The sequence below is a fragment of the Toxorhynchites rutilus genome, chromosome 2 (assembly GCF_029784135.1).
Source record: "Toxorhynchites rutilus septentrionalis strain SRP chromosome 2, ASM2978413v1, whole genome shotgun sequence".
Classification (NCBI taxonomy): domain Eukaryota; kingdom Metazoa; phylum Arthropoda; class Insecta; order Diptera; family Culicidae; genus Toxorhynchites; species Toxorhynchites rutilus.
The window spans coordinates 265258800-265271243 of NC_073745.1; the positions used below are offsets into that span (position 1 = coordinate 265258800).

General features: G+C 38.4%; 1 protein-coding gene across 1 annotated transcript; it reads left to right on the forward strand.

The window, feature by feature from the left end:
* Positions 1 to 1500: 1500 nt before the first annotated feature.
* On the forward strand, positions 1501 to 11100 carry LOC129770630 (beta-1,3-glucan-binding protein). The gene is made up of 6 exons (XM_055773590.1): positions 1501 to 1768; positions 1830 to 2287; positions 2468 to 2610; positions 10080 to 10249; positions 10414 to 10802; positions 10853 to 11100. The coding sequence occupies exons 1-6, from the start codon at positions 1636 to 1638 to the stop codon at positions 11054 to 11056; spliced, it is 1497 nt and encodes a 498-aa protein (XP_055629565.1). The 5' UTR covers positions 1501 to 1635; the 3' UTR covers positions 11057 to 11100.
* The last annotated feature ends 1344 nt before the right edge of the window (positions 11101 to 12444 follow it).

A 12444-nucleotide genomic window follows, 5' to 3' on the forward strand; every position in this document is an offset into this window, starting at 1 on the left:
TCCCCGACATTACCCACCCGTCTTTTTTGCCACCGGACTGAACATATTTTTTCCCTTATTCTTTTTTTCTGCCGCCGGGGGCCCTTTCCAATTTCCAGATCTTCTCTCCCAATCTCATTTCTTTTCTGCCACCGGACTGAGCAATATGATCTCTCCCACCCATTTCATTATGAGCCACTCAATTATGTATCAACCATCTTCAGTTGCTTCTACAAAGCCAGAAGTCCAGAAGAGTCGAATATTATGTTCTCCCTGTATCAGTTATATATTAACATTCCTCAATTATCTTCATTAGGGGGTCTTCGTAGCCACTTGGTTACGCGTTCGTTTACCAAGCGATCGATCGTGAGTTCAATCTCAGGGCCCTCAATTGACCATCTTTGTGTTGTTATAGAATAACTACGTCCACGCAACCATCATCCGCGATGGAGAACGATCCATGGTCGAAATAAGATACTTCCATGAACAACTGCTCTGCTCTGCAAGAAACATCGTTCTATAAATAACCCAACAATGATCAATATCAACTGTCTCCGCTGTCCGGTCTGCTGAACAATGGAAGAACAGATAGAATACCCTTACGCCTAAATGGCTACTACAGTGTAATTTACCATAATGTAATGGAACGGAAAAACCTAACGCATAAATGGCTACTACTACTACTGTGTAATTTATAATTTATAGAAACATAAAACATATGTACATGTACACGATAAAAAAAAGCCCTGCTCTGTTACAGATAAAATGCTAATGAGCCTGATAAATAAATAAATGGGATAAAAAAAAATTATCATCATTGGCAAACAATGTCAAACATCGAACAAGAAAAAAATTCGACTGAATTTCTGAAGGTAACCTAATCATGCTTCAGTTCAATGAATCAACTGCTTGCTCATTCAAGAATCCTACTCCACCGATTGGCAAAATCTTACAAGAGGTATACCAATTTCTTGAGTAAAATTAAGTCTGCGTTCTATTCTAAGGGTGGGTTTAGACTAGTGATATATTCATGTGAAGAAATATGATGAGATTTATAGAAATCGCATCAACCGTTTACACTAGCGTGAACTTCTATAATGAATATACTCATATTTTCGGTGAATTTATTTACCTGAAGTAGAACTGCATCCAACTTTAGTGATTTCTCACCAGTAAGAAATTCACAAGCGTTTACATATACAGAATTTATTCAAGTTTTATATACCTCAAATAAGTGTATCATATTTATTCTCACCCGTTTACACCTATTTTCACGTGAATAAATCCATCTATAGCTATAGATCTCCCTAATGTAAACCCGCCATAAGTTACATTTCGCCAGCAATGTGTGGGATGATAAATTGACTTGCATTGCACTTTTTTAAGCAAAAATTCGTTGACAGTCGCATTGTAAGTATAATTTACCATCCGGCTCATTGATGACAAAATGTACTTTATAATGAAATTCTTTCAATCGACATGCGACATAGTTTTTCAAGCCAAAGCATAAATACTAGACCATGATAAGACACAGAAATGAAATGATCGAAGACCGTTTGATCACTGTGTGAATCCCAGCGATTTTTTCTTCACATTCTATCTCTCACTTCTCGTTCTGAAAAAATCACACGGTTAGTTCTTAATCAGCATCTCAAGATGAAACAAGTGTTGTTGATTGTACTGGTTTACTTCATTCGCGGAACTCTTTGCATGAATGGTGGAAAGTTTTCGGTTCCAGATGTGCTTTTCGAGTACTTAACGCCGAAAGGATTCCGAGCTAGTATTCCAGGTTGGTACATTGGCACAACATTTAATCGTCAAATAACAGGATTGAAAAATATTGCCAACAGATACGCCCGGCATCAAACTGTTTGCGTTTCATGCTCGCGTAAACAGTCCATTCAGTGGGTTCGAAGAAGGCGACTTTACTCAGGATGTATCCGCTCCGGAAAATGGTCATTGGGTGTTTGAAACCACGAAAGCCAACGTCAAAGAGGGACAATCCATCTACTATTGGTTCTATGTCCAGCATAATGATAAAGCTTATTGGGTAGCAGACAAGAAGCATATAGTTCGGAAGAATATGCCTGCAACCACAACAACCACTACCACAACTACTGAGAAGCCAAAAACTACTAAAACTAAAACGACAAAAACAACCACTACTACGGCGCCACCGTGTATGTCGACCGTTACCACCGTGAATGGGGGATCCACCTGTGCAGGGAACTTGATTTTCGAGGACACATTTCAAACGTTGGATTTGAGTAAATGGCAACGTGAAGTCCGGATTCCGCTTGATACCGAGGTGAGCTATGCGTGAGAGGCAATTCAATTTAACGTTATGTTTGCCAACTAGAATTCAGTGATAAAGTTACGAAAATAATGAATTTCAATTGCGAACAGGAAGGAAATTTTTCGAACAATGAACAGAGAACTCTCCAGAGTAAACTGTAAATCGATAATTGTTTATAATACCCTCTTGTAGTCGGCAGAGTTTGTATCTTATCAAGCATCGCCGGAGAACAGTTATGTTGCCGGTGGGCATCTTTTCATCGTCCCAACGTTGCTCAACATGGATCCCACTTTTAACGATGAGCGAATTCGAACCGGGGAGCTGATTCTACAAGGGTATGTAAACGAACATTGTTACCAAATACTGGTTTTAATGAATGTGAGTCAAACAATTTGGTAATAAAATTATTATCTCACTTGCGATTTTACTGAAATTTTTATCGATTTACTTATGGTGGTTTAGAAAATATTGGTGGGTTGAATTTGTAATATTTATGTTATCAGCTGTAAGGGAAGTGCAAGTAAAATGGACAGGAAACGAAGGAAAATAGTTACATTTTGAATTTAATATCTTTGTTAATGAAACCTCTCCTTCGTGTTATTCTAACGGGTATGTCAATAGGGACGCTACAAAAGTAGACCGTTAGGGACAGCAAACGACGCCATATTTTTTCCCGCTCTCTTAACATTTCTCTTCAGTAGCGTTCGCCATTTCATAATGGAAAGATATACGATCCAACGACGAGTCGAGATTATTAAAATTTAGTATCAAAGTTCTGAGTCGATGGCCTCAACTTTAAGAGCGCTACGTCCAGCTCAAGGTCGTCATAATCGTCTTGTCAGATCAACAATTGAGCGTCATGGGGGGCAAAGTGGTCACCTGCTTGTTTGGTAGTATAACTATTGACTATTGATGCCGTATTGATAGTCATCTTATGTTTGAAGAATTTAGTGACTTTTGAGTCACCCTGTACTTCAGTAGAGCTGTCGCATGTCAAAAAATGAATCAAAACAGAAATTGCTCTCTCGATAGCCATCAGGCCGTAGTTCGGTGCGCACGGTATCTAAGGAATATCTCGTGAAATTTAGTTTATTCAATCTGATGTATTGGACAAATCATCAGTTTAGACGACTGTTCATATATTCTAAGAGAGGTGAACACATATTTTGTTTAATCTCAGTGATTAATTAGCATAGAAATTACGCTGATGTTTAGGGGCAAAGTGGTCATAGGTGAATAACGACTTACAATGTTCTGTTCACTAAAGCATCACATTCTGCCCTTGAAAAGGATCCTTTTTTGGCTTGGACCCTGGATAAATATTCCAGTCCAACTTAACCAAGCCTCATTATGCGGAACGTTATGTGTTTCTTACAACGTTTTTGTATGCATGGGAAAATTTGAATTGAGATTCTAGGTGAATAGACCAAGCTTATTTCATACATGTACCTACTATATCGAATATGGTTTGAAAAAATTAGGACGAAAAAAAACGCTTAAATCTATCCCATTTAGCTTGATATGTGCGAGTGGCCACTTTGCCCCTACTAGGTGACCACTTTACCTCCAAGCAAAAAAAAACGTTTAAAAAAAACTTTTGAATTTTTATAGTCAAAGCCGTATGCTATCTTGAACAACAATGAGTTGAACTATAATATTCTTATAAAAACGGGAATTGTAGCGGTATGTGGATGCTGGAAATGAACATATTCGTTAGGGTAACCACTATGCCCCCACTTCCCCTATTTAAAACACTTTTGTAGCACTCTTATTGAAAAACCTGATATACCGTTCCGAATCATATTTCGGACGCTTAAGGTATATGATGCAGGAAACAGATCTAAACTTTATGCACAGGTATTATTTGGTAGATATTTTTAATGAATTAGTTCAATATGCTTTTAAGCTTTCTACTTTGGTACCTATTTGTTTGAAAACAAGAAAATCATCGAATAAAATGCCTTCCAAATGAAGCGAATGAGAATCAAACTTCGAACACTAAATCAAATTTTGGACAGATTGAATTCAAATTTCGGACACTTTATTTTGTAATTTTTTGGACGAAAATTACATTACACTTGATTATATTTGAGGGGCTTAGAATGCAAGGGGTGTAAGTGACTTGATCGATTTCTCTTCATCAACTTTTTTTTTGGTTAATAAATCAACTGCAGATACGTTCCAATTTAGGTTTGCTACAGAATCCGATAGATAAGGTTCTGACCTATCTTCCACATTGTCAAATACAGCTGGGAAAGTATTTGCAGCTTAGTTATGACCAAAAGAGAGAGTAGATGTAGAGAAATCGATCAAATCACTTACACCCCTTTCATTCTAAGCCCTTCATTTTATAGTCAACTGCGAAACACTCACCAAGCAATCACAGTAAACTGTTAACGATGATGAGAACTGATGAAACACTGGAGAAATTTGAATATTTATGAACGGGTAAATTCTACGTGCTCACGCTAAACAAACGTCAAACACAAACGATAATGAGTAGTGATGTTGATTTTTTTCCTGCTATGTAATAATTCAAATGTAATTCTTAAATGAAGTGATAGGGAAACCAAGGAATTACTCTAAAGAAGCAATTGTGATATTAATTTTATAGTTATATCATCAGTGTATGAAGCATTTCCAGATATTAGAACAAAGTGTCCGAAAAATGATTCAGAACGGTAATACTTGAACTATCCCATGAGAGTGAAGACTTAAAAAAGGGAAACAAAAATAGAGTGATTTTGCATGCGGATGTAATTTTTGCGACTTCGATATTGCCGCTACAAAACACTAATGTGTTATGTAATGATATTATGTTAATAGCTAGCATGGACTTAGTTCGCTCTGGCTGCAAAGAAAACGAAGTTTTGCGTGTCTAGCAAAAATATAATTTTGTGTTTCTCATATTTCTAAAGGTTCTGATTCAGAAATTGACGAAGATGCGTGCTTACAGCATGAAAGAGAGTATAATGTTTGACATTCTGTTTGTAACACGTGAGCGATAAAATGATAGATTTGATCCGACACAGTCAATTAGTGGGAGCCCAAACTTCAAATTGAAATATCTCAAAATAATGTTTTTGGCGCTTGGTTCGTTTTGGCAGAACCCCGACCATATGGTGTACGTTACTCAAAATCACAATGTTCATTATCATATGACCAGTTTTAATTACGATTGATTTTTCATTGAAATTTTCTGAAAAATTTGATGTTACTCAAATATTTAATTTGATTTTTAAATTTTTGTATCTTAAAAGACCCACCTTTCGATATTTTTGAATATATTTTTATTGTGATATTTTTGAGTTTTTCGAAAACTGAAAAATCACCCAAGTATCTGAGTATCTGAGTATATGCACATCATATGCAAAATTGAGCTGATATTTCGGAGTTTAGGAGGGACCCCGATCTGGAAAGACGAAAATCATTTTTTTTTAGTTTTGTATACATTGTGTTTAATTGTTATCCATGCTTAGAGTGGTCGTCTTACCTCGTTCTCCCCTTCGCGTACGTGTTTTTTTTTGACGTAGGATTACGTCTTTCGGGAACATATTGGGGTACAAATTGAAAATCGAAAATCGAGCACACCGTAAAAATTGCCCAATTTCAAACGCTTGTTGCTCAGTCATTTCATGATGGATTGATGAGATTTTTGCGTCAATCAATTTTGGCACTCCATAACATTTGTTTTACATTGAATAACACAATATATGTCATGAAACTAACTATCGAATAATTGAAAAATCTCAAACCCTATCCTAACGGAAATACCCACTTCTGATTGGTTTAAATTGACGACACATGCGGCGGCTCATGTCCTTACATTTGTTGGTCAGTTATTTTATGATGGATTTACAAGATATTTGCATCAATCGATTTGAGCACTCAATAACAATTCATCACAATGGATAAAATAATATATCATATGAAACTAACTATCAAACCATCGAAAAATCTCCAAATGGAAATACATCGTTCTGATTGGTCGAAATTGAAGATACGGAGAAATCGGCATTGCAAATACATCAAAGTAAAGGGAACCTTTGTTCTCACCGGAGTTTGTTCCCTAACAGAGACATCAAAACCAATCTACCTGGGGTAAATCGGCATTACAAATACATAAACATGTATTCCCTAACAAAGATTTCAAATTCAAGCTACCTGAGAGAAATTAGCATATAAATACCCTCGTGGTCGACGCGCACAATGGATAGTGCTCATTATGACTAGCGTGAGCATTGCTGATTGCATACGTGCTGGCGAATAAGTTGGGAGCGATGAACGAGTGTTTTTGACGTAGGACTACGTCTAACCGGAAGATATAGGGGGTGAAATGGAAATCTAGGCACTGAACAAGTAGGAAAAAATGCAAGATTTGGAACGCTTATAACTCGAGCATTTCTCAATAGATCGCAAAGGTTTTTGCATCAATTGATAGGAAATATATCTACGCATCTATCATAACGAATAACATTTCATTTTTCTTGAGATGAATAATTGAATAATTGTGAAATATCAAGCATTGTCCAAATGCACTATGTGCCCATTTTTGATTGGTCAATTTTGTGCTCCTCAAATCGTACCGACCAAAACGGGCAACCAGAGCAGCAGCGAAATAGAATGAAGCACGATTGGAAAGGAAAAAGAAAAAAATGAACGAAACATTGGTCGCAGTCTCACACATGCGTAATTCTCGAGCCAGCCAGTCAGCTTAAAAATCCCCGCTCCGCTGCCGTAACGATCATTCTCATTCAAACCGTACACCACATCGGTTCGCATCACAACACATCAACAAACCAACCCAAGCAGCCATGTCTGGACATGGTAAAGGAGGAAAAGTGAAGGGAAAGGCGAAATCCCGCTCGAACCGTGTTGATCCGGAGTTCCCCGCAAGGGTAGCTAGGCCGAGCGCGTTAGTACCAGTGCACCAGTCCACCTAGCCGACGTTATATAGTTTCGGCCGTCGAAGTAATCGAGTTAGCTAGCAAAGCTGCTCGCGACGATAAGAAAACCCGCATTCGGAACAGAACACATTCGGTTCGGTGGACATCAAGACAACAACAGGCAGTTGCAGCGAGTGGCGAGTGGCAAACGCAATCGCAAAACGGCATCAGGTAGCAGAAGAAAAAAGTTTGTTCAAATCCAAGAACAAGGCGGCATCGAGGGCGTTCGAAATGTTTTTTTTCAAAACCACGAGTACTAAGTTTTCTAAATTGGAACCATTCCATAAAACAAGGCGCTTTTCAGGGCTATTAAACCTTCCAAAAAAGAGTTGAATACAGTTCAATGCTTTCTTAAACAATATCCAAAATAATAATAAAACACAAATTGATTTTTTCATAATTTGTTTGCCAGGATATGATGAGTATGTGAATTTGGCCGTTGTTCTGAGCTTATTGATTTTCACCAATTCTTAAAATGCTTCTAGATTGAAAGTACAGTAATTTACACTTATCTCGACATTTAGCTAATTGGACGGACCTGTAATGCGACATATTTAGTTGGACATTTTTGTAAACATAGAGTTCGGGGTCCAAATTATGACTCCACATTGAAAGTCGACACTGTACCACTGTCATCGGAAATGTTCAATTACAGGTTAAAATTACCTCCAATCCGATACTGAGTGGTGGTAATGCGACGTGCCATTGAATGTAATTTACTGCAAAATATGTCACAAGCTGGATGGGAAGAAATTTTCCAACTGTGAAAGCTGTGGCGAGTGGCAAATGCAATCGCTAAACAGGAAGGTTTAGCCGAACAAGATGGGGATATCAAGTGAGAACAAAACAATAAACTCTTTAGATTGAAGATAATTTTGTGATCCTGAAAAGGACCCTTTTTAGCCTGCATGTGAATCCAACGAGCCAACAAATCGTAATGAATGTATTTTTTTGCCATCGCTCCCTTTTAACGCTCATTCGTTCGTCTCGTTGGACTCGCCCCTCAGGCTGAGTCTGCCGATTTGTCTCTATCCTGTGAGTGTGTACCGCTAGAGTATAAAACACGCTGACCCCAAAAAAAATATCTTATTTTCTTTCAAACCGTAAACCCGTGTGGTTGTACGGCATCGGCATCGTGGACGTAACAAAGGAGGACAAGTTAAGGGAAAGGCAAAGTCTCACTCGAACCGTGCAGGTCTCCAATTCCCTGTTGGTCGCATTCACTGATTGCTCCGCAAGGGTAACTAGGCCGAACGGATTGGTGCCGGAGCACCAGTATACCTAACAGCGATGATAGAGTTTCGGCCGTCGGAGTGCTCGAGTTGGCTTGCAAAACTGCTCACGACAATCAGAAAACCCGCATCAAGAACAGAGCAGCTTCGGTTCGGCGCTCATCAAGGCAACAATTAGTTTCAGTGAGTAGCAAAGTGTTTCTCCGGCACGTCGCATTAAATGTAATTTACTGAACAACATGTCACAAACTGGATGGGAAGAAATTTTCCAACTGTGAAAGCTGTGGCGAATGGCAAACGCAATAGCTAAACAGGAAGGTTTAACCGAACAAGATGGGAATATCGAGTGATAACAAAAACACAACACCAAAGGTTCTTTTCAGAACCATCAACATATTCATAAAGAGAAAACAGTAAACTAATCCATTTTTCAGGTAGATAGATAGGTATTTACGTAGGAGAAGAAAATAAAACAATATATTTAAAATATATATTTAACAAAAGTTGTCCCCTTTGTATAGTCCTACGTCACTCCGGTTATGTCCCCGATATTACCCACCCGTTTTTTTTTCGTCCCAATAAGAATCTTTCGATGGATTGATTGAAGAATGATGTTTCATTGAACTGAATAGAATTCATGTTTGATAGAATATAAATAAAATTTAAATTTGGAACTTTTGTTGGTTGCTTCGTGAGACATCATCAATGACCGACCATGCATTGTGAAACTTTTAGCGCAAGTGTAAGTGTAAAATTGTGTATGGTGGCGGTTGTGTTAAAATTACTTGAAATATGAAATGATTTTTTGACGTAGAACTACGTCTTTCATTAAGGGCGCCAAATCATAAATCAGGTCACGTTAATAACTATTTTTGCCGCGAACGGATTTTGACGATTTACATACCAAACGAATCGGACATTTCCTAAGATTTGTTTTTTATGCTATATATTACAATCCCCTGGTGTATAAACGGTTTAAATTGATGAAAACTAGAAGCATTTCCATTTTCCCACACATTTGTCATTTGTGAGCTTCCCTACCCATGCCGTCAATAACGAGCGACTTATCGGTGACCAACGAAGGGGAATGATTTAAAAACTCCGTGAACAAAGAAGAGAAGAAGAAAAAGAACGAACGAAGGGGAATATTTGCCTGGAGCAAAAATATTGGATCTCGCTGAGGCAAACTTTCAGTATTGTTCTAGATATAAAGCAATGAACATCGCTTGTTCTTTCCTTTTTGCGTCATCACATGTCTTCGTTTCGGATTGAGCTGTGGATCTCCACCAAGGATGACACCTAAGCAAATCGAGATCGAAAATATTAATAGAAATGGCTTCTGTTGAGAAGAGCGCAAAGCGGAGGACTTGAACAAAATACGTGGGACGAGTATGTCATTCAACGAAAGTCGGAGAAGTTTGAATTCCGTGCTTTTTTATGGGTGATGATTCGCCAATTGGCACTTTTCGAGGCAATTTTTGCTATGAGGCAAACGCTGCACTATCGATATGGAACGATTTTTAATACATTTAAAAATTTTCTCTACACACCGAATCGTTCATCCACGCCCGATCATAGACAACATTCCAGTAACATTTGCTTCTGTTTCAACTTTTTCTCACCCAGATGCACATCACCCACCAACAATGAACACGAATGTCGCCGGCAGGCTGCACTCTCCAGTATCCTTCCGCCGGTCGTTTCGGCGAAACTGAACACCAAAAGTAGCTTCCGTTTCCAGTACGGTCGAGTGGAGATTCGCGCCAAGCTGCCCAAAGGGGATTGGATTTTTCCACGTAATTAGCGCCAACATTTTCTTTTAGCGCTTCAGAAGCGCGTGGTGGGAAGCGGGGTTCCATGGGACAATTGATGCCACGACTTCGTGACTATCATTTTAATTCGTTCGATAATTTGAATCAAATCCTGAGTTTTGAACAAGTTTTTTTTGTCGTTTCGCTAGATATGCTCCTGCAGCCGGCGGAAAACTACTACGGTTATGCTGATATCGGCTCGGGCATGCTGGTGGTGGCACATCTGCTATCCAACGAAGAACTGATCAGTCGTGAAGGTATTCAAATCGATGGACATCGGCTACGAGGTGGTGCTATCATTACCAATCGGGCCAAACTGAGGGAGGCTTTCCTGAAGGCAAACGTGCTGGACGAACATTTCAGTGACGGTTTCCACGTCTATGGTCTGACCTGGAAACCGGATGGTATCATCCTATCCGTGGACGGATTTCAATATGCAACCTTGAAGGGAAAGTTTAAGGATTATGGACTTGGTAACGGGCTCTCGCAGGCTAATCTATGGAATGCGGAAAACGCATTGTCACCGTTCGATCGAGAGGTAATTTTCAGTAGTGGAATGTGAATTATGATTGATTTGATTATTTGCAGTTTTACATCTCTCTCGGCGTGGGCGTTGGTGGGGTGACTGATTTCCCAGATTTCTGTAGAACAGGAACACTGGGAGCGCAAAAGCCATGGAATAACACCAGCCCCAAAGCTGAGTATCATTTCTACCAAAATAGGAACACTTGGTTCCGCACTTGGACGAATCCCGAACTAATCGTTGATTACGTGCGTGTATATGCGTTGTAAAATACTCAGATCTAATTATGAAATACAAGTTTTCATTCATCATACTACTGGCTTCAATATGCAGCGGCGCAGAGGCGTTATTGCCATATATTTTTAGATTCTGTGCGGTCGGAAATAGCATTCCTGTGTAGCACACTTTACAGATATTGTGGGCGAACTCGGATAAAGTTTTAATACCGTTAAAATACACCTCCCGGAGGTATTTTTGAACTTGATTGCGGCTGGCGAAATTAGGGGTGTAAAATGCGTTTTCGCTGGGGACGTGGTTTCTGCCGGGGACGCGGTAAAGCTTATTAACATCTTGTTTGCCTTTCAGCTATAATTGGTTTGGGTTTGCGGTTGAGTTGATAGAAAAAATGTGTGGGCGTCAGTTTGATTCTGTTTTCCGCTTCCTTTTCTATCGCTTTGCGGTTCATTAACTTCAGGATTTTTTTGGGATGTGAAATTAGTTTCTGTTTTCAAAATGCGTCAAATACAATGTTAGAAGTCAACCCTCATTGCCATAAAATAGAACTAAATAAAGGGGAACCTCGATCTAACGTACATTTTAATTTTAAAATTGTACGTTATATCGAAGCATAAAAAAGAACTCAGAAATATTGGGTTGGGGAAAATGAAATCTCGTATATTGTTAATATATGACAACACTTAAACATATCTTGTGTTGTACTTATCGCATCAGGTCATACTATACGGCTATTTAAAGACGACAATCTGTGCTACAAGTGTTGTGATTGTCCTTTTCAGTCTCAAGTTATAGCGCGTCAAAAATGGAGTCCATGGAGGCTAAATATTTTTGATCATTTTTTTATTAAATTTTTTTAACTCGAAAATGTCCTACAAAAAAGCGATTCATGGAAGAGTTTTAGGAAAATAATTTTTCGTCCAAAAAATTACGAAATAAAGTGTCCGAAATTTGAATAAAATCTGTCCGAAATTTGATTTAGTGTCCGAAGTTTGATTCTTATTCGCTTCTTTTAAAAAGCATTTTATTCGATGATTTTTTTATGTTGTCAATCAAATAGGTACCAAAGTCGAAAGCTTAAAAGCATATTGAACTAATTTATATAAAATATCAACCAAATAGTACCTGTGCATAAAGTTTAGATCTGTTTTCTGCATCATTTGCCTTAAGCGTCCGAAATATGATTCAGAACGGTACTTTGAACAGAACACGCGACGGATAATCATAGAATTTCGCTCTATTCAGCATGGTACTTTGTAGAGTACTTTGGATAATCAAATTGTCGAACCGAAGTTAACAACTATATTTTTCGCATTTGAACGCAAGATCGAATGGATCGAATTGCTTCGAACGAAAACAAAAAAAAAATATGAATGGACAAAACTTTCAAACGTATCTGATTCGAACGAAAACAAGAATAAGA

Bases quoted from the DNA above. Each gene is read 5' to 3' on its own strand.
- LOC129770630 (XM_055773590.1), top strand. From the start codon at position 1,636: ATGAAACAAGTGTTGTTGATTGTACTGGTTTACTTCATTCGCGGAACT. The intron at 1,769-1,829 runs GTTGGTACATTG...TATTGCCAACAG, and splicing joins ATTCCGAGCTAGTATTCCAG to ATACGCCCGGCATCAAACTG. The intron at 10,803-10,852 runs GTAATTTTCAGT...GATTATTTGCAG, and splicing joins TGTCACCGTTCGATCGAGAG to TTTTACATCTCTCTCGGCGT.